Source organism: Panthera tigris, chromosome D2, assembly GCF_018350195.1.
Source record: "Panthera tigris isolate Pti1 chromosome D2, P.tigris_Pti1_mat1.1, whole genome shotgun sequence".
Classification (NCBI taxonomy): Eukaryota; Metazoa; Chordata; class Mammalia; order Carnivora; family Felidae; genus Panthera; species Panthera tigris.
In genome coordinates, this window is record NC_056670.1 from 74,591,496 (window position 1) to 74,618,890 (window position 27,395).

Below are 27,395 nucleotides of genomic sequence, written 5' to 3' on the forward strand. Positions count from 1 at the left end.
TTTGTATTACTATAGCAGCTAATGATCAAAGTTGTTAAAATTACAGATTTATGATGCAGAAATAAAATGAAAATATTTTGATATCCAACGAAATTTAGGCAGATGAAGAATTGTGCCCTCTTTCTGTAATGCTCCCCACTCGAAACAAAAGATAAAACCCTTTTGTCAATGCAGATGTGCTGGGAAGTTATTACAAGGCCTGTTTGAAAGTTAAGGCGTTCAGCTCCTTGCCTCCGTGCCTGGCTCACCCCCTGCCCTCCCTGCCCTCGCCCTTCTCCATCCCCCATTTCCTAGAGCTGGCACTTGTGTCTTCTCCTTTGAAAAGGTGCCCTCGCATTTCTACTCTGTCATCTGTTAGTGGCTAAGCCTCCACCTGGGTCCTTTGTGTGTTTTGTTCTTTCATTTTGTTTCATGTATGCCTGTGGCTATACCGAGCCATCTGGTAGGCTTTTTTAAACAGTTTTGTTCGTTTAGGCTTTTGTGAAACCCTTTTAACCAAATTTGAAGATAACCATCATTCTGGCCCAGGGAACATTGAAAGCCTCAGATACATTCTTTGATGATTTGGGGCAGGGTGTGTTGGAAACGTCCTCCAGCATGCAGATGTTAGGGTGCCTACTCTGCCATGCACTGCGTTGTGTCCTGAGGCTTCCCTTGTTGCACACCACACACACTTCTTGCTCTCAAGGCATGCGGTCTGGGGGGGGGGGGGGCTCAGGGTCAGCAAACAGGCTATCCCACTGTGGTGTGGCCAGGCTAGATACAGTATGAGTGCTATGGGAGCACATAGCAGGGGCACCTAATTCAGTACTGTGTATCCTAGAGGGCTTCCTGGAGGGAGTGATTGATGTTCAAGTTAGACCCGATGCATAAGCGAGAGTTAACCTGGAGCTGGGAACAGCTGATATGAAGGTCCAGGAAGGAAAGACTGCAGCCCATATGAGGAACAGGGTATGGTCCAAAGTGAAGAAAAGGGGCGGCAGGAGATGAATAAGGTAAAGGCTCTTGCCTGCCTGGTAAGGAATTTGGACTTGAACCTGATGCACTGGGAAGCCATTTAAGGCTTTTGGGCAGGTGTTTATCAGAGCAGGCTGAGGCAGGGAAGGGAGGAGCCAGCAGAGAGACTCGAGTAACGCCAGCAGGGGATGCTGATGGGCTGGGCAGGCTGTGGCACTTGTCACCTTTGGGCTCAGCTGTTGAATGGGGTTGAGGGGAGGGAGAAGAGAGGGTGACGCCAGTGATCTTGGGTGACGCCGCTTCGTCGGGGGCGGTGCCATTTCCTGAGACGGGGAGGAAAAGATGGTCTCAAGTGGATGTCTGAGGGGGCGGGGTACCGGGGGCAGCAGGAGGGGGGCCTACTGCTCAGAGAAGCAAAAACCCCATGCTGAGTCTGAGCACCCAGCAGACTGGCAGTCAGCGTTCGGGTGGGGTGCGGGGTGGGGAGCAGTTCTAGCAGGGTGGAAGGCGGTGGGCACAGTGAGGGGAGACAATCCTTGAAAACATTTGGCTCTGGGAGGATGTTAGCTATTTTAACGAGGCTGGTGACCCCAGTAGTTCCCTTGCTTCTGGGAAGGAGGGAGGAGTCTGGAGCCAGAGGCAGGGAAGCTACACAGGCATGGAAGGCCCTGAGGAAATCAGAATGGAAGGGCCCAGAGCCCGGCCCACAGCTGACCTTGCGAGGAGGAGGGAAGGCTGGGCGTGGGTGGAAAGAGGTCTGCGGAATTGATGCCAGGAGGTTCCACCGCTGGTCCACAGCCTTGTTTTCACTGTGAGGGAGGAGGCAGGGTCATTTGCCTGAGAGGAGAAAGGAGGCGGATGGCCCCGGGGGCCAAAGATTTTCAGTCGTCCAAAATGGGAGTAAGCTGAGGAGGGAAAGAGGATTGCTTTGGGGGTGGAGGCCTTCAGCGCTCACCAGAGGCTCCCACTTACCTTGAGGTGGGCCACCAATTTAATGCCTGGGCCCTGGGCACGGGAGAGCCTTTTCCTTTATTTTTCCAAATACTCAACTTTTAATAAGTTTATTAGTAATTTCACAGTATCCCTTCAGAGGCCGATGAACAAACACCTAGAGAATCGAATCTTCTATCACCCGTCCCCTCAGCAACCCCATGGGGGTGGACCAGACAGGACAGCCTCTTGTTTCCCCTTTCATCCAGGCTTGAAACCCCAGGCGCCTGCCTGGAAAGGGCGCTGGCCTGTGCAATTGTAAGCCATCCTGGGGGCACAGACACCTCGGGTTCCAGACCCCTGGCAGAGTCCTCGGAACGGGCACCTCGAGCAGAGAGGAAGGTGTTCAAGCAGGAACAGAACAAATTCACCAAAAACTCATCCCTATACCCCTCTGTTATAGAAGAGTTCCGTTTCTTCTGTTGCGGACTGAATTTCCTTTTCAAGCTTATTGCACTGTATCTGAAAAACAAAGTTAAATTCTTAATATTTATATTAACTTTTCTTGCCTTAAGAGCCAAGGCAAAAAAATATATGTATATATTACAGAAAGCATCTATTTTCCGGTCCAACTTTTTCAGTGATGTCTGATCGACAACAACAAAAAAGCAGAACTTCTTGAACACTTTGTTATGGAGAATTTCAAATATAAACACACACAGAAAGAATACAATGGGCCCTCATCTACTCATCACTCAGCATTAGTAACAACCTGCCAATCTCCTTTCATCCGGCATCTCCCAATCCCAATTTGGGGTATTTTCTGGAGTATTTGAAGGCAATTCTCAGATCTGTCATTTTACCTACAAATGCTTCCCTATGAAATTCCAAAGGACAATGACTTTGTTATGCAACTACTCTGCTGTCATCACACCCACCAAAGTTAACAACAATCCCCCTAATCCCCAGTCACGGTTCTTAGTCTCACGAGGTGGCAGAAGTACTAGCTTAGTGGAAAAGGAGTTTTGCAGGGGACAAGTTTCCCTGTCAAGGTCACTGAGTTTCCAGACCTGAAGGTTGCTGCAGCCCGTGGTACGTCTGAGAAGATGTCTTGGTCCTGGGTGGGGGCCAGACAAGGAGGCAGGGCTTGGGGACCCCACTGGCTGGGGACCACCATTCAGCCACCTCTGTGCCCACCTTGGACAAACAAGGTTCTTTCAAGGTCTAGCAAATGCCAAGACTTGCTTGGCTGTTGGCGGGGAGAGGCTCAGGAGGGGAAATGGATTCCATTTCCTGCCTCTATTCTGGCCTCTGAGAGCCCTGCCCCTTCAAGCCTTGCATGACCCACTGGTTGCCTTCAGAGTAGAGCCTGCCTCCTGGGCCTGGCCACACAGGCCCTGCTATCTGGCCCCAAGCATGTTGCCAGTCACACTCAGTGACTTGTGCCCAGCTACATTGGACTCCTCAGCTCTCCTATACCCCGACTTGGAATGCCCTCTTCACTCCCCCATCTCTGCCTGTTGAAATCCATCCACGTCCAAAGCCTACTTCTTCCAGGCAGCCTTCCTGGATCAGCCGGCAATTCTCTTCTTTCCCTAATCTCCCCATAGCCTTTTGGTCATACTTACTTCCTAGCAGGTAACAGTTGTTTCCATATGTGACACATTACCCTTCCTGCCATCTGTCCCATCTGTTCTTCCACAGCAGCAGAATTTTAAATAGATCCAAAATAAAGACCTCATTTCCCAGCTTCCCTTGCGGTGAGGCTTGACCACATGACTAAGTAACGGCCAATGTGATGAAGTGAAAGTGGCACGGGGCCAAGTGGAATGAGAAAGGTACCATCTGGTACCCTGAAGATGGGGCCAAACCCTAGGAATGGTGTCATGCTGGCCTGGAAGGAATTAAGATCCCTGAGGACTTTATGGCGCATCGCTGCCTTATTGGGCTGGTCACCTCACAGTAGAAAGCAAAATGGAGCCTCTGATGTCAAGCAGGGGCCTGTGTCAAGCAATGACACAAGTAGTCAGAGGTACTGCAGCTCCGAGATTATCGCCGGGACCGGCATCAGCTGATACCCCAGCACTGGCAACAAGCCGAACCAGAGGAGGTCTGCAGGGGCTCTTCATAAAGGGACGAGTTTTGCGGCAAACCATCAGACTCTTCTGATGTGACCCCTCTATGACCACTTAAAAAGCAGCTGCCGCCAAAGGCACTACCCGATTGATCTCGAACATGACTGAGATCCTTCACGGCTTGACCATAATAAGCGGTAAGTGCCGAGAGCTGACCCGACTGGACCACGGCCTTATCTCAACTGCACACCCACAGACTGACTTCACGTTGGCTTCGCCAACTTCTGCACCTTTCCGTTACCTTGTTTGTTGTGTGACTTATGTTCTGTTCCATGCGCTGTGTAAGAAGCCAAGTTTAATCACATGGTGAAATGTCACCCAGTTTGGAACCCTGAACCTGCTTTTATGATCGTGATTCCCTTTGCTTTGTGACTGGATAAAACTGGTGCTTTATTGGAAAAGGTACTGTGGAAAAACACAACTCATGTGTGCGCCTTCCCAGCGTGCTCATGACACATTTTATGTGAGTGAGAAACAACTTCTACCTTGTTCAGGTTGTTGTTATTTTTTATCTCATTTACAACCGAATGTAATTCTAATTTATTTTTAAAATTTTTTTTAAGTTTATTTATTTTGAGACAGCATGAGCAGGGAAGGAGCAGAGAGAGGGAGAGAGAGAATCCCAAGCAGGCTTTGCATGTCCGTGTGGAGCCTGTTGCGGGGCTGAACTCAAGAAACGTGAGATCATGACCTGCGCTGAAACCAAGAGTCAGACACTCAACCAACTGAGCTACCCAGGTGCCCCAAAACGTAATCCTAGTTAATACAGAGCCCTCCCTTCCCTCTGTCCCGGTTATTGGCATCACACCTAAACCAGAAATCTGGGTATCCCCTTGGATCCTTTTCTCTTTACTTTCACCCCCAATCTGAATGCTCACAAATTCTAACTCGCCCAATTCAATATTTCTCTCTAACCTACTACCATAGAGCTACTCTGAGCCCCCCATCACCTCCAGCCAGAATGTGTCTACAGCCCCCCAGCTGTCCTCCTAGCCTCCAGGACTGCCCCCATCTACACTGTGACATCCAAAGAGTGATATTTCTAAAATACAACCTGACTAAGCCACTCCCCCCTGGAAACGTCTCCCTCATTGCCTCCGTATAAAGTTCTATCACCATGAGGGGCTGGTAAGGTCCTTCCCCCATTGGCCCCGCCTCTCCATAGCTGAATAGCCCACAGGGGAATTTCCTCCTTCACTCTGAGTGCCAGTGCGACCAGAAGTAATTATTTGCAAAAGGGTTCACTTTTATTACAATCTTATTATAATAAGCCATGGTCTAGGTGGGCCTGTAAGGATTAAAAATATATTCTAACATTTTATCTTAATAAATAAATATTTAGCAATATTTAGCGAGTATAGCAACTAAGAGAATTTAAAGTTTCTACGTTAGGTGATGGCAAAGTTACCTGAATTAATGATGTTATGAACCTAGATTTGGGTTTTGAACAAGCTCATTCCATAAATTTAAATGCTTTTGAAGACATCACTGATTTTTAACTTCGGTGACAGAAACAAACATTTGAAATTTTCAGCTAAGAAACGCCAGGAATCGCCAAAAGCTGTGACATCAACAATGTCCCTGACAGCAGCAACAGCCTTTTGCGGAGATACTATCTTTAATTCTCTGTAACGGATATGGAAACTGAATCTCACGGAATTTAAGCAAATTGACCGAGGTCATGGAGGAGCTGGGAATTTGAACCCAGGTAGTCTGACTCATCATCGATTATAATTATATCCTCGTCTATAGAACTGCATCGTCTAATACAGAAACCGCTAGCTGCATGTGAGTACTTAAAATACATTAAATAAAAAATTCAGGGGCACCTGAGTGTCTCAGTCGGTTAAGCCTGACTTCGGCTCAGGTCATGATCTCGCGGTCCGTGAGTTCGAGCCCCGCGTCGGGCTCTGTGCTGACCGCTCAGAGCCTGGAGCCTGTTTCGGATTCTGTGTCTCCCTCTCTCTCTGCCCCTCCCCTGTTCACGCTCTGTCTCTCTCTGTCTCAAAAATAAATAAACGTTAAAAAAAAAAAAAATTAAAAAAAAAATAAATAAATAAACGTTAAAAAAAATTTAAAAAAAATGAAATTAGAGGAGCCTGGGTGGCTTAGTTTGGCTCAGGTCATGATCTCATAGTCCGTGAGTTCGAGCCCCACGTCGGGCTCTGTGCTGACAGCTCAGAGCCCCGAGCCTGCTTCAGATTCTGTGTCTCCCTCTCTCTCTGCCCCTTCCCTGCTCACACTCTGTCTCTCTCTCTCTCAGCAATAAGTAAACATTTAAAAAAATAATTCAAAAAAAAATTCTGTTCCTCAGTCACATTAGCCACATTGTAGGTGCTCAACAGCTATATGTGGTTAGAGGTGGTTGTATTAGCATACGTATCAAACATTTCCATCGCTGCAGAAAGTCCCATTGGATGAGGCATCACTATGGAACGTTATGGGGTATCTAAAAAATCTCAAAGGTTTTTTAAATATCCCAGAAAAATGCTTCTGGTATATCACTAAGAAAAATAGAATCCAGAATTGCACAAGTGATCTGCGGGACGGGATTAAATAATGTTATTCTTATACTTCTGTAAACTTCGCAGATTTCTTACAATTCTCTTTCTCTTACAACGAGGAGAAGAAAAAGGCTTGTTTTTTTTTTTGTTTGTTTTGTTTTTGTTTTGAGAGAAATTTGAATAGGGGGCACTTACCCGTTCAATTTGTGGGTACATACTAAAAGAAACTGGCACCATCAGTCCCATTACTAAGACAGTACAGGACAGCTTGAAGGTCCATAATGACCACGGATATTGCCGGAAAAACTGGGTCCTGTAAGAGACAAGGTTACTGGGCTTTCTTCAGAGGTTGGCCCTCTGCTCTAATGGTCTTACGTGCAGCTGGCCGGGCCCACGCCTTGGTCCCCACTCACCAGCAAACAAGCGATACCAACAGCTGCACTGACGGAGCGCTCGCTGGGCGTCAGGCCTGGGGTTCAGCACTTCCCAGGCATTTGCCCATTTGATCCCCAACAACCCTTTGAAGTTTGTGTTATCATCACCCCCTTTCACACAAACAAGGACACAGCCACCGACCAGTTAAGTCACTTGTCCAAAATCCCACACCTCCAAAGTGAGAGGCCAGATTCTAGATGCTGGGCTCTGCTGACATGCATGTGACCTTCTGACCCAGCCTGGGAGCCAGAGATCCAGGGGCCTGGGTCCGGCTGCCACTGACAGACTGCAGGGTCTTGGGCAAGACCCCTTCCCTTCCTGAGCCCGGGTTCATTCACACGCAGAATAAAAGGGCTGAGTCAAAAGAGCCACCGAGGTCACTCCAGGTTGGACACTATCACAGCTGTGAGGGCCCACTGGGAAATGAACGCCATCCCTTCTCCCCAGGCCGCTCTTGTCACTAGGTGGGCTTCAAGGGATAGACCGGAGGGTGCCAGCTTTCGGAGGAAGCCCAGCTCTGACCCAGCCAGACTGGTCCATGAAGAACCCGGCCAGCATTAGTCTCTACAGCCATCCAGCCGGTGGCCCATGGGAAGTAACCCTTGGCTCTAAGCGGCATGCTGCTACTTCTAGAAAACACTCCTTATGTGGTCCTAACGAAGGCTTTCTAACTCACCACGCTGGATAGAGGGGATGGGTTCCGGTGACCCCATCTGGGCCAACTGAGTCCTCCTCTGGGAGTTTGTGAACCGAGTGGAAGACATTCCCTGTCTCTGCCACATTTCTATCCCTCCTCCGGACTCTTTGAGGATAGCAGCTGGGAGGTGTTGGCAGTCACGTCCCTCATCACCATGAAGAAGCCAGCGTGTGGCAGGACAGAGGGAAGCTGACACCGTGAAGATAGGACCGTCCCTGCGGTGGGGCGTCTGCTCAGCTGCCCTGGGCTACGCTCTCTGCCCGCACCCAGTATCTAAACCAACACATCTGCCTTCCGGCCTAAGCTACTGCGTGTTGGGCTTGTCACTGGCAGGTCCCCAGGACTTCCTCCCAACCGGCCATTTCTTGCTTCTCAAAAGGGATGGTGGTCTGCTGAATCTAGGCCACTTAGGCTAATTTAACACATGCTTGAATGAAGGGGGAAGGCAGGCTTGAGCCACACTCACAACACATCAGAGCTGGGAGAACCTGCCAATCACCTCAACTCAGCATTCGAGACCTGAGGGGCTGTGCCTCAGCAGGTGCTGGGACACGCCCAGGAACACACAGCGAGCTGAGAACAGGGTCTGGGTGAGATTCCACGTTTAAGGAACAGGCAAATCTGGATTTCCATGCGTGCCCCAAGTGAATCCTGCTGTCCTAACTGTGATGAACAGAATGTAGCAGGAAGGTGACCAAAGAAACTTCTTCCCATCCCTCCCACCAGGCTCGGTGTTTGACAAGTTTTGTAAGGATTTTGAGTGTCAAACGTCTATTCCTACCTGCCTCTTACCTTATGAAAAAGTGGGAGAAGACTTCAGGGATAAAAGCGGAGGTCCCAAACAGCACGATCCTGGACGTCGCCGTATCTTTAACGGCCTAGTAGAAATGGAAAGGAAGCACCTTAACACATGGCATGAGGCCATTTCCGGATATTCTTCAGCACTTCTCTTTTCTCACTTAGAAAAATAATGCAGGTGGAGAGAGGTGGAGGCAGCCCCACGTGCGTGCAGCTGGAGGACCGCGGGGGCGGGTGCAGGAGCAACTGGGGACGGGATTTGCCTCCGCTGACTCCACAATGGTCTCCATTGGTCTGCCAACCACCCAAAGTACAAAGCGAAGGCAGCTTATAGAAACATCGTCACCTAGAACCAAAGGGCAGGCCCCTTGGTGGAAATGCTGGAAGTGCCCCCCGAGGACTGCTGCATGATTTCCTTTCAATCCAGGACGCTGCCACAGGCCTCCTGATCCCGAGCAGCAGCCCAGCTATTCCTACCCCTTTGAGTGGAGGAACCTTCCAGAAGTCCAGCTCAGAGGGCACTGGCGTGGCATCACACCCACACGTGCCATGCACGGATCCACCTGCATGCACCCACCTTTTGCTTGTGTAATGAGGGGTGCTACAAAATCTTACTTTGCACAAGTAAGTTGTACGGTTGATAACATTTTGTCATCTTTTCTATAATATACATTATACATCCAACATTTAAACATGTTATTTACTGTATGGGTTATATATGCACAAAGTCATGTGTACTCAAGGGCAACGTAAGAGACTTTCCGGGGAAATTCTGACTATAGATGACACTCACATGTTAACTTCAGAACCCCAGCCCCGGGTAAGGCATGACTCCACGGACAGCACTGCTCTGCACAAGATGAACAGGCATGAGGCCACTGTCCCCTTCCAACCCCATCTCTTCCACAGCTGGCTTCCCAGGACGTGCCTACAGCCTGCCTTCTGGGTTCCCCTCCCATGCCCGCCAGCCCCGCTCTCTGCTTCCCACATCAGATGATGCTCAGCTCATCCGACTCCTCTGCAGAGAACGCCTTTCCCCCACAGGGACAGAGGGGGCCGAGGAGGGTGGCACTTAAACTTTCAGGAATATAAAATAAAACTGCTCAACTTCAGGGAGAGAAAAGCGGCTGCCGAGTGTGGTGTGTTTCCACATCAGTGGGGCGAGGCCGGCCTCTCTCCACTTGTGTGTGAGGGGAGGACACTGCAAAGCAGACACCTATATTGGGGGGCACTGGGAGACGTGTTACACTTCGCAGCGGAGTGCCTTCCAAGGCCCGTCAAGGGAAAACAACGCCGACTGGCCCCTGAAATCTGATCAAAGGTGCCCTGTTACAATCAGATATTGCTGGTTGCGTAGTTTCTGAAATTTTAGCCACAGAAAATAAACCTTTTGGTGACAGGGAAATGTTGGAAGAATGCTTATCCTTATGCACAGTTGCAGACACTATTCTTTTTATTATTATTATTATTTTAGAGAGAATGAGAAAGAGAAAGCGTGCATGCATGCACAAGGGGGCAGGAGAGGGGCAGAGGAGAGAGGGAGAGCAGGGGAGAGAAAGTGAGAGAGAGAGAGCGGGAGCAAGAGAGAATCTTAAGCAGGCTCCATGCTTAGCTCAGAGTCTGATGCGGGCACAATCCCACGACTCTGGGATCATGACCTGAGCCAAAAATCAAGCCTCAGATGCTCAACTGACTGAGCCACCCAGGTGCACCAATAAACGTTTTTTCTTTCTTTCTTTTTTTTTTTTTTTCAAGCAGACCATCAAATCTTTTACCCTAAATTGGCCTTCATGCAAAAACGAAGCTCCTCCTGGACAGATGGACTAGACGTCCTGACAGCTAGCAGGGCCTGAGGCTGCCTCCCCTGGGAGGCTGAGAGCTCCTGGCTCCCGGAGGGAAGGGATCCTAAGGCCAAGGGTGTGGCTGTGCTCACACAGCAGCTGGAGGGCACGAGGAGCCAAGGAGCAACTCACAGATTAAACACCTGCTCATGGGGTACCTGGGGGGCTCAGTCGGTTGGGCATCTGACTCTTGATTTCAGCTGGGGTCCTGATCCCAGCGTCGTGAGATCGAGCCCCATGATAGGCTCTGCACTGAATGGACCCTGCTTGGGATTCTCTCTCTCCCTCTACCTCTCCGCCCCTCTCCCCCAGTCTTGCTCACTCTGGCTCTTAAAAATAAATACACCTGCTCTCATTCTTCTCTTCAGCTGTGCAAATGATTCACAGCAGCCCTAGCACCCTACAGGTAAAGGGAGCTGAAGACAGATGCAGACAGATGGCCATCCACATAAAGACTTGCGCGGAAGTTCAGAGCAGCGTTCTGCATAACAGCCCCAAACTGGACATAATCCAAATATCCGTTGCCCGGGGAATGGATACACAAAACCTGGAAGGCACATCCATACAATGCAATGGTGCTTAGCAATGAAAAGCAACAACCTTTCGGCGCCTGGTACAGGCGGATGAACCTCAAAAGTGAAAGAAGTCAGACACAAAAAAACACTTGTACAAGTCACTTACATGAAATTTCTGAAAGGCAAAACTATGAGGACAAAAAGCAGATCAGTGTTTCTCTGGGGCCGGGGGTGGGAGAAGGGAGTGGCTCAATGGGCACAAGGGAGATTTTTAGGATGAAAATGTTCTAGATTTGGACTGAGATGATAGCCGCATAACTGGTTAAATTTACTAAAATTCATCCAACTATACTTGCGCCACAGGTGAATTTTATAGTATATAAATTACATCTCAATAAAGCTATTAAAAATGTCTCGTTAGGGTGGTTCTTAGGCACAAAACCTTTGTTTCGAAAACGAGGTGTTTCAGGCAACCACTTGTCCCCTTGTTACCTGTAATTCATTTAGAAAGGTGGCCACTACCGGGGTGCCTGAGTGGCTGTCGGTTAAGCGTCCAACTTCAGCTCAGGTCATGATCTCACGGTTCATGGGTTTGAGCCCCACGTCAGGCTCTGTGCTGACAGCTGGGAGCCTGAGCCTGCTTCGGATTCTGTGTCTCCCTCTCTCTCTGCCCCTCCCCTGTTCACACTCTGTCTGTCTCTCTCTCTCTCAAAAATAAACATTAAAAAAAATTTAAAAAGAAAGAAAAGGTGGCTCCTATTTTTCAGACACGCTACTAAACGTTCTAGCAGGAATCTGGTGGCAGGCATGTAGCTAATGGTTTGTAATTCAGCTCAACTCAACACATCTCCGGAGGCAAGGGAAACAAAAGCAAAAATGAACTACTGGGACCTCATCAGAATAAATATCTTCTGCACAGCGAAGGAAACATCAGCAAAACTAAAAGGCAACCAATAGAATGGGAGAAGATATTCGCAAATGACATATCAGATAAAGGGTTAGTATCCAAAATCTACAAAGAACTTATCAAACTCAACACCCAAAAAACAAATAATCCAGTGAAGAAATGGGCAAAAGACATGAATAGACACTCCTCCAAAGAAGACATCCAGATGGCCAACTGACACATGAAAACATGCTCAACATCACTCATCATCAGGGGAATACAAATCAAAACCACAACGAGATACCACCTTACACCTGTCAGAATGGCTAATATTAACAACTCAGGCAACAACAGATGTTGGCGAGGATGCAGAGAAAGAGGATCTCTTTTGCGTTGCTGGTGGGAATGCAAGCTGGTGCAGCCACTCTGGACAACAGTATGGAGGTTCCTCAAAAAACTAAAACTAGAACTGCCCTACGACCCAGCAATTGCACTACTAGACATTTATCCAAGGGATACAGGTGTGCTGTTTCAAAGGGACACATGCACCCCCATGTTAATAGCAGCACTATCAACAATAGCCAAAGTATTGAAAGAGCCCAAATGTCCATCGATGGATGAATGGATAAAGAAAATGTGGTATATATATATATATATATATATATATATATATATATACACATACATATATATGTGTGTATATATATATATACACATATATACATATGTGTATATGTACATATATATACACATACATATATATGTGTGTATATATATATACACATATACATATGTGTATATGTACATATATATACACATACATATATATATGTATGTGTGTGTGTGTATATATATATACATATATATATACACACACACACACAATGGAGTATTACTTGGCAATCAAAAAGAATGAAATGTTGCCATTTGCAACTATGTGGATGGAACTGGAAGGTATTATGCTAAGTGAAATTAGTCAGTCAGAGAAAGACAAAAATCATATGACTTCACACATATGAGGACTTTAAAAGACAAAACAGATGAACATAAGGGAAGGGAAACAAAAATAATATAAAAACAGGGAGGGGGACAAAACAGAAGAGACTCATAAACACGGAGAACAAACTGAGGGTTTCTGGAGGGGTTGTGGGAGGGGGGATGGGCTAAATGGGTCAGGGGCATTAAGGAATCTACTCCTGAAATCATTGCTTCACTATATGCTAACTAATTTGGATGTAAATTTAAAAAAATAAAAAATGAAGTTAAAAAAAATTTAAAAAAATTAAAAAAGAAAGAAAAGGTGGCTCCTATTTTTCAGACACGCTACTAGACGTTCTGGCAGGAATCTGGTGGCAGGCATGTAGCTAATGGTTTGTAATTCAGCTTTGTGAATCACGGACAGGGTTTACAGCAAGATGTTTGTGAGCCAAACAACGCTATATTTACCAACTGAACGAGCAGCCATCTTTTCTTTTCTTTTTTTTTAATTTTTTGTAACGTTTATTTATTTTTTGAGAGAGCGAGAGACAGAGTGTGAGTGGGGGAGGGGCAGAGAGAGAGAGGGAGACGCAGAATCCGAAGCAGGCTCCAGGCTCCGAGCTGTCAGCACAGAGCCCAACGTGGGGCTCGAACTCACAAGCTGTGAGATCATGACCTGAGCCGAAGTCACACGCTTAACTGACTGAGCCACCCAGGCGCCCCATCAGTCATCTTTTCTGACCTCCTCTTCTGCTGATACATAGGGCAGAGGGTGTCCTGACAGGAGTCCCCTTGAACACTGACACCATGAGAAGCTATTATTCCCTTCACTTCTTATTGGGCTGTTCTATGCTGCTGTTCAGGCCATTTGCACACAATTGCCTCATGCTATGATGCTTTAGCTAATGGCATTCCACAGAGAAAAAACAAAAACAAAAAAAAACAAAAAAACCTCACCTGCTGAAAAAGTAATTTTACAAAAAGTTCAAACCCCAAATGAGACCACCATAGGCCAGTCCAGTTTCTTCAACCTGAATGCACACAGAAGCCAGGGTGCTGAATTGAGCAAAAGAATTCAACTATTTAAAAATAAAACTTATTAAAAATTGAGGCCTTGGAGGGGCGCCTGGGTAGCTCAGTTGGCTAAGTGTCTGACTCTTGATTTCAGCTCAGGTCGTGATCTCGAGGTTCGTGAGATTGAGCCCCATGTGGGGCTCTGTGCCGACAGCGTGGAACCTGCTTGGGATTCTCTCTCTCTCTCTCTCTCTCTCTCTCTCTCTCTTCTTCTTCTTCTTCTTCTTCTTCTTCTCTCTCTGTCCCTCTGGCATGCGCTGTCTCTCTCAAAATAAATAAATAAACTTAAAAAAATATTTACAACAAAATTTTATTTTATTTATTTATTTATTTATTTTAATATATATTTGTTATAGAAAATTCTTTTTTTTTTTTTTTAATTTTTTTTTCAACGTTTTTTATTTATTTTTGGGACAGAGAGAGACAGAGCATGAACGGGGAAGGGGCAGAGAGAGAGGGAGACACAGAACCGGAAACAGGCTCCAGGCTCCGAGCCATCAGCCCAGAGCCCGACGCGGGGCTCGAACTCACGGACCGCGAGATCGTGACCTGGCTGAAGTCGGACGCTTAACCGACTGCGCCACCCAGGCGCCCCACAACAAAATTTTAAAAACCGAAGCCTTTTTGAAGAGTTCTGGTCAGAGCACGGTTTTTCTCAGCCCAGCCTTGCCAGCAGACTGGTCCGGAAAGACGAAGACTATAAGAAAATCTGCTGTGAGGGGGACCGCGAACACTGCTCTCAAATCCAGACAGGGAGTCACTGACTTCCACAAGTGCAGAGCAGCCTTGGGCGGGTGTGTGTGTGGATGCTGAGCTGGAAAAATAAAATCTCACCCTCAGAGAGCAGCCTAGCATTTGGTGGAAGCCCGTCTGCGGCGGTCAGTCTCATGTGTCAACCTGGCTAGGCGATGGGACCTGGTACTTAAACCAAACACTGACGTGCTACCGTGGGGCTATTTTGTAAATGTGGTTAACATCTATAATCAGTTAACTTTAAGCAAAGATTACCTTCCACGGTGTGAATGGGCCTTGTTTAATCAGTTGGGAAGCCTTGAGAGCAAAATCAAGAAGGTTTTCCCGGAGAAGAAATTTTGCCTCAGCGGCTCCTGAGTTTCTAACCTGCCGACCTGGCCTACACTTGAGCAACCTATGGGCCCTACGATTGAATCAGCCAATTACTTAAAATAAATACACACATGCATACATACGACTGGTTTTGTTTCTCTGGAGAACCCAGACTAATTGCATATTAGTGGCGTAAAATGGAAACATCATTTCAAACATCACAGTGCAAAATGGAAAACCGCTCTGTCTACAAGAGGGAAAACAGGATAAGGAAAGACGGAAGGGAGACATGACTTGGGTACAGCTCTCAAACAGAAAACTCAATGCTCTACCCAAGAGGCAAGCCAGCTAAGGCTCCACTGCGTCCCCTTACCTTTGTCCCGGCTCTTCTGGAATAGCCCATGACGTTGCCTTCCTTGTCCATGACTTCAATCCCTCGAATGGGCTCAAGGCTTCGGGCGGCAACAACATTCATGGCACTGATGTGGGCTGTGGATGTAGAGAAGAAAATGCACAACAGGGGGTGAGTTTGGCCCAGTGAAGGAACACCTTTTCTGATGTCACGCCTCTTCCTCTGATGGCTGTGCTTCCTCCGCCCTCAGGCGGTCACCTGGCGGGAGCTGGCCAACCGAGCTCTGTCCTGGGGCTGTGGAGCTGGATCAGAACTGTTGGCTTCCCAGTCGGTTGGTCCTTCCCTGACCAGGACCCGGCACCAGGTTTCAGCACCTCTGAAAGTCCAGCCCAGCTCCCCGGGAGGATTCCAGGAGAAACCCCGGGGTCCTGCAAATACACCCCCCTTCTTTGCTTTAGCTGGTCTGATCAGGTTTCTATGACGTTCTCCCAAATGTCACCGCCCACATCATTCTGCCAACACTTCAAACCGCTATTATGATTTCCAGAGTCAAACATGGAGTGCGAATTAGTGAATCTGCAGGCTGGCAAACTTGAAACGGTTAACATCTCTGTTGCTCCCACTAGAGTCTGTCCGCCAGGCTGGAATCCCCCCTACTGCCACCTATTCCCTGTGTGACCCTAGGACAGTTAATGTTCCCCTGCCTCAGCCTCTGCTTCCGTAAACGGACTACCGATATTGCTACCCATACATTTTTGTCAGGATTAAGTGAAATGATACATGCACAGGGCTTGCACAGTCTTGCAAATGTAATTGTGTTCATCCTCTGACAATGAAGAGCATATCTACAGAGCAAGTGTCACCTCTCAAACCAAGGACCTAGTTTGGCCCCGGGGGCCCCGGAAAGCTACAAATAGCAGCTGTCATCAGTCACAATGTGGCCAAGGGACCTGGCTGTCCCCAAAGATGAAGGAAAGCTCAGAGACCACAGAGACTGCATGCTTCCTGCTTACTCAGAATGATGATGGGAAGGGCTTTTTTCAATAACATGTTATTCAGCCGCATCTGGAGCAAATGAGGGAGTAACTAGAAAAACAAGAGAAAAATCATTATTGCCTAGGTCCGAAAAATCAGCTGAACATACTCAATAGCAAGAGTTAGCATCGACCTAGTTCCTGGCACAGGTCAGGCCTTTGCAAATGCTCTCCGTGTATTTTTTAATTCTTGCAACGCTGAGGTGTTCTCCCGATTATCAGCGGAGGAGGTTATATAACTTGTCCAGAGTCACTGAGCCACTAAGAATTTGAGCCAGGATGCCAACCCAGGCTTATCTGACTCTAATGTCTGCGTTTTTAACCATCACGGTGCCCTGACATCCAAAGCAATATACGATTTGTACGTGTTTATCTAGCCTAAATACATTTTTTAAAAAGGTAAGAGTACTGAGTATATGCCTAGAAACTTGGGATGCTCATATGCTTATTTGGGGGGGGGGGTGACAGGATTACAGGTGACCATTTCCTTTCTTATCTCTTAGTCATACTTTCTAAGTTGTTTGAATTGAGGGGGTGGCTGGGTGGCTCAGTCAGTTGCGCGTCTGACTCTCGATTTCGGCTCAGGTCACGATCCCAGGGCCGTGGGATTGAGCCCCATGTCAGGCTCTGTGTTGAGCATGGAACCTGCTTGGGATTCTCTCTCCCTCTCTCTCTGCCCCTACCCTGCTCACGCACGCACTCTCTCTCTTAAAAAAAAAAAAAAAAAAAAAAAAAAAAAAAAAAAAAAAAAAAATTTGAATTAAAAAACAAAGATTAAAAAAATAGTTTGAGTTGAAACATGAATTTTAATTCAGAATATTTTGTTTTGTCCTGAGGAATAAATAAGATTTGACAGATTTTTAAAATACCCACTCCAAAAAAGGATGAAGAAGCAATTACTCCTGTCCCTAGTAATAGACTCTCATGTGGGCGACGATTCTAAGGAAAAAACAAAAGTACATACTTAGCAAATACCACAGTTTTACCCTGGAAGGATAATTAAAACAAACAAACAAAACTCCAAAAGAAATAACAGAGAATTGCATATCCCCTGGGCCTCATAATACTCACATAACTTGCGTTTCCGTTGACAATGTTGAATGCCGTAGTGTAGGTGTAGAAGGAAACCTGCACAAAGACGGAGGCAAACGGATCACACACTGGTTTCGAGCACAACAGAATTCAGTCATCATGAAATAGAAACAGTCGTTACCTGAGGTAAAATCAGGGACTTCAGACTTTTCACCGACAGCATCGACAAAAAGATCTTTTAAGAAAATAAAGCAAAGTTTTAAGTGTTCTGGGGGAGGGGGAGCTGCCGGGCAAAGGACTTCCCAGGGGAGATGCAGGACTGGCCCCCCAGGACCTGGGACAAGGAGGCGAAGGTGCAGATGCAGAAGGCTACAGGGCAAGTGACGCCTACAGGGCACTGAGGACACCCGGGACTCTCACACGGGTCCCTGCCTCAAAGACCTGCGATGCAGCAGGGCGGGGCAGCTGAGAAGTCTGCACTTGGCAGTGGGCGCACACACAGGACGGGTGTGGGAGAAGTGACGGAGGAATGCTGTCACTTTGTGAAAAAGCACCCCGTGAGAGTGACGGTGGTACAACCTCTCTGGGGTGGGGGTGGGGGGGCAATCCCAGGTCCCAGGAGAGGGCCTGTACTGGGCAGGGGTGGGGTGGAGGGTTAAGGGAGAGAAGGTCACGGACAGTCCTGTGTGCTTGCAGCAGGGAGCACTTCATCCGCCTTGTAGCGCTCTGAGCACAGTAGGCATCCAGAGAAAGGACTACCTTGTGACACAGGGACCTTCAAGAGGCCCAGATGCCCGACTGGATTAAGTGTGGGGGGCAGGGTGAAAATACAAGAAGAGCAGCCAAGGGTCAGAGGCAGGGGGTGGTGGGACAGGGCTCCAGAGCTGGAGGACACAAACCGCTGAGGTTAGGAGATGAGTGGACATCTTCCTAAACCTGGGGTCTCAGCTGACTCACCATGGGTGCCGTGAAAGGTAGGAGAGCTGGCAAGGAAGAGAAGAGGGTCAGTGACTGCAGCCCCCGAGGCAGGCGGGGGGGGGGGGCGCACCCACCCGAGAACCTCCTCTCCAGCGCCCTGAAGGCACAGACGCCAAAGGACAGTCTTCATTGTTTCATTTTTTCCTAATAATAACTATATGCATATGGCAAGCATTTCAATCAGCACAGCAAGGAAAGACCTAGAGAGGTGCCCCCGCCCCCCGGGCCTTCCCAGTCCCTCCAACTCAGAGCAAGCGCTGTGAACCCGCACCTGTTTGTCCTTCTGCACGAACTTAGTACATCTGTGATGCAGTCATTTATAATAAGAAATCCGTATTTGCTCTTCGTCCCTGTTCCGAGCACAGAGACCCTAATGCCCTTGGGATTTCCTCAATGAGAACAGCAGTGAAGGAGAAATGAGTGTCTTTTGTACTCCTAAGAACCCCGGTCCAGCTCACCTGAGTTTGTGTTAATGAGGTGACTTTTGGAAAGCCCCTAAGGAGGGGCTGGTTGCCAGGGGAACCAGCCAACGCATGAGGGGGTTGGATTGGACCTTTCGGCCCCACCCCCTACCTCCACCTCCAGGGAGGGGAAAGGGGCTGGAGGCGGGGCTAGTCACAAGGGCCAACGATCTAGTCAACCGTAGTGATAAAGCCTGCTTTTTACAGTGTTTCAGTTGCTGAGGACAAGCAGGTGCTGGCAGAGCAGAGGCCTGGGGAAGGTGTGGAAGCTCTTTCTTCCCCAGCCCACTCTGTGCATCACTTCCATCTGTTCCCGAGCTGTATCCTTTAATAACAAACGGTGAACCTAGTAAGTAAATGGTCTTCCTGAGCTCTGTGAGCCAGTCTAGCAATTTCAAGCCCCAGGAGTTGGGGGGGCTGGGGGGGGAGGGTGTGAGGACCTCCAATTTATAGCAGGTTCGTCAGAAGCACAGAGAACCTGGACTTTCAATTGGCCTCTGAAGTTGGGGTGGTCTGGTGGGCCTGAGCCCTTAACCTGTGGGGTCTGTCGCTGTCCCCAGGTCGACAGTCAGGACTGACTTAAAACTGTAGGACAGGGGCACCTAGGTGGCTGCGTCTGACTCTTGATTTTGGCTCAAGTCATGATCTCACAGTTCATGAGTTTGAGCCCCATGTCAGGCTCTGCACTGACAGCACAGAGCCTGCTTGGGATTCTCTCTCTCTCTCTCTCTCTCTCTCTCTCTCTCTCTCCCCCTTCCTTGCTAGTTCTCTTTCTCTCTCTCAAAAATAAATAAACATTAAAAAAAAACCCAAAACCAGGGGCACCTGGGTGGTTCAGTCAGTTAGCTCAGGTCATGATCTCACGGTTTGTGAGTTTGAGCCCCGCGTCGGGCTCTTTGCTGATGGCTCGGAGCCTGGGGCCTGCTTCGGATTCTGTGTCTCCTTCTCTCTCCGCCCCTCCCTGACTTGTGCTCTGTCTCTCTGTCTCTCAAAAATAAATAAATGTAAAAAAAAAAAAAATTAAAAACTCAAAAACCTATAAGACACCTGGCTGGTGTCACAGAATTGAAGGGTGTGGGAAAAGCCCATGTATCCGGTGTCAGAGGCGAGGCATTAAAAGGAGAGACAAGTGTTTTTCCTCTACTAGATGGAAACTCCCACACTCTCTGGTGCTCTCTCATGCTCACAACACTTATTCATACAAACAGGATCACTATACACTGTTTCATATTGTGCCTTTTTCCCCTTTAATACTAGTTCCTGGAGATCCATTCTTCTACATTAGCACATGGGATTTACCTCATTCATTTTAATGAATTATTTAACTATAGTCTGAATTGTTGGATATTATGGTGTTTCCAGCTTTTTGTTTATAAGAGAATTTATAGTTAAAAGGGCCCTGTATGATCATAGGTTTTATTCCCCTCATTGTAATTAAGATATGAGAGAGAGGATACTACATGGAATCCAAAACACTTATGAGTTACCAGTTCTAGAACCATCATCGATGAAATGATCGGCCGTGTTTCTTAGCAGATAACAGAGCAAAGTAGGTTTCAGACCCAGGCCTGTGCCCTCACCCCCAACCTTCCAGATCTTTCCACAGCACTGGATGCAGCTCTGGGCCCCAAACCTGCTCTTCTCCACTATCAACACCTAGACCCTTCAAACATCCCTTTTAAGCTGTTTCCAGACTCACTGTCAGAAATCCTTCTAGACAGAGTTTTTTAACTGTTACAAGCCATGTTTTCTCAACCCGCTTGTGAAAATTGGAATCTGCTCACCTGCAGGCCGAAAAGGAACGGGGATCAGTTTGCTGTTGTCAGGATGCACTGTTGACTTCACAAGAGCAAACACAAGGGTCAGTCTGATGTTTGGTTTTGTTATGGTAGCAGGCTAAAAATTAGCAAGGGGCTGAAACTTACAAGACTTCTCTTCCAAGCTTCTTGTACCTAAAAAGAGAAAAAACAAGCAAAGCTTTTAAAGGTGAATTGGCAGCAAAAAAGGAAAAAAAAAATCTCTCCAGTCTCATTTCTGGTGCCGCCTTTACTCCACCTTTTAGAGAGTGAAGGCCAGAACTGTTCAATGCCACATGGACAGAATAAATCAAAATAAATCAGTCAAGGACGCCTGGGTGGCTCAGTCGGTTAAGCATCCAACGTCGGCTCAAGTCATGATCTCGCGGTTCATGAGTTCGAGCCCCGATCAGGCTCTGTGCTGACATCTCAGACCATGGAGCCTGCTTCAGATTCTGTATCTTCCTCTCTCTTTGTTCCTCCCCCCTCTCACTCTCTCTCTCTCAAATATAAATAAATGTTTAAAAAATTTTAAAAAAATTAATCAAATGTATCAAACAAACAAATGAACTAACAATAAGCAATAAGATGATCCACAGAAAGAAAACAGCCAGAACATTAAAAAGTCCTAAATCTCCTACCTTGGAGAGGACTCAAGGCCAACACCTAACTTACTCTTCAGGTGAGTACCTGAATCTAGCCTGCCCCTGGTTCAGAGAAGAGCAGGCAAGGTGATGTACCATGCCATTAGCCAAGGCACCTGCATCTGAGCCAGGCTGTGAGCCCAGAGGCCCTATCAAGTTCATAAACACACACACACACACACACCCCAAACTAAATATGTGAGCTTTCCACAGGCTGCCTCACAGGACTGATGTCTGTAGGCTCTGGAAAGCCCCATCCACCACAAGGTAGATAACAAATGCTTGGTTTAATTAACTCTTTGGGCAGGAGTGTAATCCTGACCTGGACCACTGCCTCTAATGGGAAATAGATTCTGACTTCAGAGGCCTGCCTGAATTCTGGAGTTTCCCATGGGGCTCCAGGGATCGGCCACAGAGGATCCCCACTAATATCTAAGCACAGGAGGAACCCTATGCTTTTTTCTCCTTAATACTAGCTCCTTCTGCTAGTAATCTGGTTTAAGAGAATGAATCCTCACTACATTTAAAAGAAACTAATCCATGGGGCTCCTGGGTGGCTCAGTCGGTTAGGCGTCCGACTTTGGCTCAGGTCATGATCTCGCGGTTTGTGGGTTCGAGCCCCATGTCGGGCTATGTGCTGACAGCTCGGAACCTGGAGCTTGCTTCAGATTCTGTGTCTCCTTCTCTCTGCCTCTCCCCCACTTGTGCTCTGTCTCTATCAAAAATAAATAAACAAACAAAAAAAAAAAAACTAATCCAGTTCTAAAAAGCAGATCCCCTGGACAGTGTTCACTATGACAAGACTCCACCTGATCTGAGACCATGCAAAGCAGAATCTCCTGAAGGCAACCACATCCAACCCTGAACCAGGCACGGGAGACATACCCTTCGGTCCTCCAAGTCATGTGTGAACGCATCTTCATTTGTTAACAATAGTTGCCTTGATTTTTCTATTTTTTCCTATAATCAGAGAGAAAAAAAAATCAAGCAATGATCTCAATATTGTTTAGCTATATCCTCAGATTTAGGAATCACATGCTCCTTCACATCTGATTTCAGTGCAACACGCTGATGAGGTTCTCTACTCCCTGAGAGTTTCCATGAGGACAGTCCCGTGTGGCACTCAGATCCAGAGCTCCCAGCTTCCCAGACAGCTCCAGCAGCTCAAGCCACGGGTGCTGCCACCTCCCTCTCATTCTCTGATGTCAGCTGTCTCCGTGAGAGCCACCACCATCTGCCTGGCTTTGAGAGAAACCTGAAGATCTCTCCTCTCTCTCACCCCCACATCTGATCCATTCAGGCTTACTTCCTCTCTTCATTTCTTCTTAATTTGAGAAAAAAAAAAAAAAAAAGAATTAAATACAGAAAATACAAAGAATGAGTACATACTCCCAATCCCCTTCCACAGAATTAACAGCTATAAAACATTCGGTTATATTTGCTTCCAATTTTTCTTTTTTTTTTTCTTTTTCCCCAAAAAGCCATCACCCGCAGTCTCCTGTCTCCCTATTCTATCAGAGAGAAAGTATTATGAGTTCAAGGTATGAAATTCCAGTCCATTTTCTTATACTTCTACAAATAAGAATACATGTATCTGTAAACAAAGATGTAGTTTTGGTTTATATTGTCATCTGCATAAATGTTGTACTTTATGCGTCTTGCTTTTTCCACTTAACATTGTAGATGCTTTCCATGTAACATCATACACGTGTTTCCACGTTAATACTATACATCGCAAACTAGATCATCATTTTCAACTTCTATTAGTATTCCACTGTATGAATATACATTATATTTTCCTATTTCCCTACTGATGGGCATTCAGGTTATTTTTCTCTATTATAAACTAGACTGTGGGGCACCCAGGCGGCTCAGTTGGTTGAGCATCCGACTCCGGCTCAGGCCATGATCTCATGAGCCCCAGGTCGGGTCTGTGCTGACAGCACGGAGCCTGGAGCCTGCTTTGGATTCTGTGTCTCCCTCTCTCTCTGCCCCTCCGCGGCTCACACTCTGTCTCCCTCTCTCCCTCAAAAATAAATAAACATTAAAAAAAACATAAAAATAAAAATAAATAAACAAGGCTGCCTGGAACAACTTGAACACAAGGATGGGAGTGTCCCTGTGCCTCTGGCCCTGAGGGATATTGCTGGTGACAGGGCATCTCCTCTTCTGCCCTCAGCAACACATGGTTCAAACCCTGGTCTTTCACTCAGATAGCTGAGCCATTCCCTGAACAGCTCACCTCATCTACAGTCTGGTCCCTCTGATCCTTCGCCACATGGGACCAGAGACCCTCTGAACCACAAACCTCACCACCTCGCCCTGCAGGCTAAATGCAAACCCCTCTCATCTGAGTGACACACAAGGCCCTTCAGGAACTGCCTGGTTCCCCAACGCACTGACCGGACTACCCGCTCTCTCCCCTGGGCTTTGCTTACAGTCCCTTCTGTCTGACCTTTCCTGGATGCCTCCTCCCTCTGGCCTTCCGCCTCCCTTAGAACCCGAGGCCAAGGTCTGTGACCACCTCTGCCAGTCTGTCCTCCATGACCAGGGATGACTGTTTTGACCCCTTTTGAACCACCAGCACCTGGCCCAGAGCTTGGTATTACCTGTCAGCATTTGCTTACCCACCTTCCAATCTAACAAGCTCATTCTGAAGGAATGAAAACGTGATAATATATATGGATTCTGTTTCCACTGCTTTTCAACAGGGACACACGGTCTTCCCGTTTCAGAATAAGATGTGAAATGCGTTATCTCAGAAAACAAGGAAATACTCACAATTGAAACGACCAAATTTGTAGGATCCAATAACTCTGTCCACTGAACGAATCTCTGAATAAAAGACTGGAGAGGGAGAAGAGCACCAGAGAGGTTAGTGGTGGCAGAAAAGAAAAGATGTATGGTAATAATAACGGTGAACATAATGTTGGAGACCCTAAAGGGCTTCTAACTGCAGCTCCTGCAACATCCCCATGTTACAGGTGAGGTAAAGCTCACGAACGTACCCAAGAAAACCCAGCCGGGACCAAACCCAGCAGCCTGTGCTCGTAACTACTCTAATATCAAATTACTCTCGAGGATCAAAAGCTCAGACTCTGGGGTCAAACGGGCCTATCTATGTTCACATCGCACAAATGACCTGGAACCAACTACCTAGAAAGTTCTCAGAAGCTTCTTCTTTACCCTCTTATCATTGTTCTAAGACTTAACTTGAGTCATAAAGAACCCGACACCCCAGCCAGGCATCAATAAAGGCAGCTCAGTTCACATGTGGACAGAGGAAGTGTGGTTGGCTTCCAAAACCTTCCCCTTCCCCTCCCCCACAACACACACCACCTCTGCAATGGTTTTGGCTTCCGGTCCTGGCTCTGCCTGGAAAGCTGGAGTTCCCGGTCCCCTTTCAACTTCCCCACTCAAAACCAGGCTAGGCCCTCCTTTAGGTAAGGCTGAAAGAGAACACCCTAGAATTGTATGGTCCAATTAGCCCCGTGTGGCTCTGGAGCCCCTGAAATGTGGCCAGGCCAAACTGAGATACGCTGTATGTGTAAAACAGACACCAGACTTCAAAGATGTAAAAAAGGGCTGTAGATATCTCATTAATAATTTTTACATTGATTACGTGTTGAAACGTTAATATTTTACATTTGTTGGGCTAAATACAATAGACTGTTAAAATTAATTTCTGTTGTTCCTTTTTACCCTTTTGAATGTGGCTACTAGAAAAATTTTAATGACCTCTACGGCTCCCATCGTATTTCTATTGGGCAGCGCCGCCCAGTCACCGCCTGGAGGCGGGGCCCGCGCTACTCCCTGTCTACCGCTGCCGACAGCCCCTGTGCCATCCGAGTGGCTGAGCCTACGGAGGTTAGGAGGGGCGGGGGTGGCTCCCGGATGCACCTGTTCCTTTCCAAGCTGGTGCTCAGCAACAGCTCAGGCAGCGGAGGGCAGACCCCTGCGAGGCGGGGCCTGACTCTTCAGGGCGATGGGTGGGGTGACCTTGTGACGACCCTCGCTAGCCAGGCCTGGGGTAGCGGTGACACGCGGTAACAGCCCTGGCTGTCGGCCTCCCGCACGCTTGGGTTTCCCCTTCGTCCCCTCCCGGGGTCTGAGGTGGGAAGGCGGGTGGTGCGACCACGTGGCCTACCCAAGGTCACCCGGGCCAGCCAGCACTCCAGCCGGTGACTTCACGCGGCCCAGGGCCTCCCCGCCCCCAGCCGCGCCGGGCCCGGGCCGTACTTGGCGTTCGGTGATCCAGAAGCGCACGTTGGGCTCCATGCGGGGGCCGCGCCGCTGCACCCAGGGAGCCGCCCGGCCCCCGCGTTTCCTCCTCCTCCTGCTCCTCTTCCTGGGACCTATGTAGTGGAGGGAGGCCGCCGCCACCCCGCCAGGCGCGGAGGAGGAGCCGGGCGGCGTGCCCCGCCCAGGCGCGCGCGCGTCCCCTGTTCCCGCTGCCGGGTTCCTGGCTCGCCCGCTGCTCTTTGTCGCCGCGCGCCAGTGGCGGGAACCCGGTGCGCCCGGTATTCCCGCTGCCGGGTCCCCGAACTCCCGATGCTCGCTGTCACCACGCTCCAGCGTCCAGATTCCACGCCTCCATCCCGCCCTGGTCCCCGTGCACCTGCCCATCCTCCTGCAGACCAAGTCTTCCCAACCTTATTCTCCCTTTAGGGTAGCTGGACCGCTTCCAGGTTGGAGGGGTCACCTATGGACCCCTCCCCCCCATCACAGTACCTACTGAGAAGAACCTGAATCTTACCCAGATGACCGGTGTGCCAACCTTTTGGAAGGGCGTTGGGGATAGTCAGGATTGGCTACTTAATTTTCACGGTGAAATTTGAAAATGTGGCACCCCTTATTTAAAAACGATTGGGAGTTTCAAAAAGTCAACATCCTGAGCATTAAACCAGGCCCAGGGCCCTTCTAAGTGTGGGGCCCTGACCCTGCGGGTGAAGAGGGCACTGCATAAAGTGCAATCTCCCAAGTTTTTCTCTAGTGCTGGGGCAGTTTCAGTTCCTTCCTTTGAATACCAGATCAAGTAGGGCCTGGTTCTGGAGAAGAAATGCATCTGCCCTCCTCCTGCTGCTACCTCCCCTACATCCTGGCCCTGCACTGGGGTGGGTGGGGTGGTTGTAGAATGTGTGCTCCTGGACGTTTAGGGAGTTCAGGGGTCTTCAGGAGTCTTGGGTTGAAGACCATAAGTTATTTAGTTGGATGGCATTGGTGAAGTCAACATAAATGGGTCTATTTAGTCATCCGTAAAAAAGAGGACAGTAATCGCACCCATTTTAAGGTTTTGTTGCCGATCAAATGAGACGAAACATGTAAAAGCCCTAACATGACACTGGGTCCGTTGGAAAAGCTGTTCGGGCCTTTAACAGCCAGCTGCCCTGTTCTGTCCCTTGCCTTGTCTTGCCTTTCCCTCCAGGGACATGAAAGCTTAAGGTTTTATGCAGGCTGATATGAATTTGTGCCCCTTTTTGCTCAGCTCACCTGGCTCACTTTTCAATAACCTCAAGAGTTCATCTCCTTTTCCAGGAAGTTCACCCCCATGCCAGTGGCTGGGTAAGCTCCCCCCTCCCCAGTGCTCCCCTCACACCCCAGGAATGCATCTACTGCGTATTGTGCCATAGTATTTAGCACACCTGTAGTATTTTCTGTTGGCTCTACCCTCAAGTATGTCAAATCCAGCTCAGCTTCTCTTCTCTGGACCCTTATAGTCTAGTCTTAACAAAGGAGCCAGAGTGATCCTCCTAGAAAAGCGCTTGAGGCGACTCTTGTCAGTCAAAACGTTCGAAGAGACCTTCTAAATTCTAAACCTTCTGAATTCTTAGAAGAGAATCCAAAGTCCCCAGTTTATCCATTAGGCACTCTGGGCTCCCCTTGACCATTCTCCTCCTTCACCACTGCAGTCTCACAGCCCCTTCAATTCTTCATCCACTCTACACCTACTCTTGCCTCAGGCCCTTTGCACTTGCCAAACCCTTTGCCTAGCACCCTCATTTTCTACATGTTTTATCTCACTTGATCCTCATCAAAACCCTGAGGTATGACAATTATTGCCCTCATTTTACAGATGAGAAAACGGACCTGGACATTGACTTTAAGGCCTTCCTGACGACCCCATCTAGAACATCTCAATTCTCTGCTCTAGCCCCCTACTCTACTTTATTTCCCTTTCAAACATTCTATGTATTTTTATTATATTTATTGGGTTTCCCTCTCTGGAATGTAACTGCATGAAGGAAGGGGGTTGTCTCTTTTTGTTCACCCTTATGCTTCCAAA

At 48.1% G+C, this 27,395-nt stretch overlaps 1 protein-coding gene across 2 annotated transcripts; it reads right to left on the reverse strand.

The window, feature by feature from the left end:
- Positions 1-29: 29 nt before the first annotated feature.
- SFXN4 (sideroflexin 4) lies at positions 30-25,521 on the reverse strand. Of its 2 annotated transcripts, XR_006208990.1 has the most exons (15): positions 25,352-25,521; positions 23,894-23,959; positions 21,998-22,072; positions 20,598-20,624; positions 20,457-20,511; positions 18,191-18,216; positions 17,415-17,468; positions 17,273-17,329; positions 17,075-17,140; positions 16,181-16,253; positions 15,189-15,304; positions 8,451-8,536; positions 6,722-6,839; positions 1,673-2,409; positions 30-1,280 (listed from the first exon to the last, which is right to left on the reverse strand). XR_006208990.1 is itself a non-coding variant. In XM_007084857.3 (14 exons), exons 1-14 carry the CDS (start codon positions 25,388-25,390, stop codon positions 2,332-2,334), a joined length of 936 nt encoding a protein of 311 aa, XP_007084919.1. In that variant the 5' UTR covers positions 25,391-25,521; the 3' UTR covers positions 1,471-2,331. The 2 variants fall into 2 exon arrangements, 1 of the variants encoding a protein (XP_007084919.1); XM_007084857.3 differs by lacking the exon at positions 30-1,280 and having other exon boundaries at positions 1,471-2,409.
- Positions 25,522-27,395: the final 1,874 nt, after the last annotated feature.

What these genes read in the sequence shown, in the direction of transcription:
- SFXN4 (XM_007084857.3), bottom strand. Translation starts at nt 25,390, where the DNA reads ATGGAGCCCAACGTGCGCTTCTGGATCACCGAACGCCAA. An exon ending in AAGCTTGGAAGAGAAGTCTT is followed by an intron (nt 20,512 to 20,597) that starts GTAAGTTTCAGC and finishes GCTCTTGTGAAG; the next exon opens with TCAACAGTGCATCCTGACAA. An exon ending in AGTCCCTGATTTTACCTCAG is followed by an intron (nt 17,330 to 17,414) that starts GTAACGACTGTT and finishes GTCTTTGTGCAG; the next exon opens with GTTTCCTTCTACACCTACAC.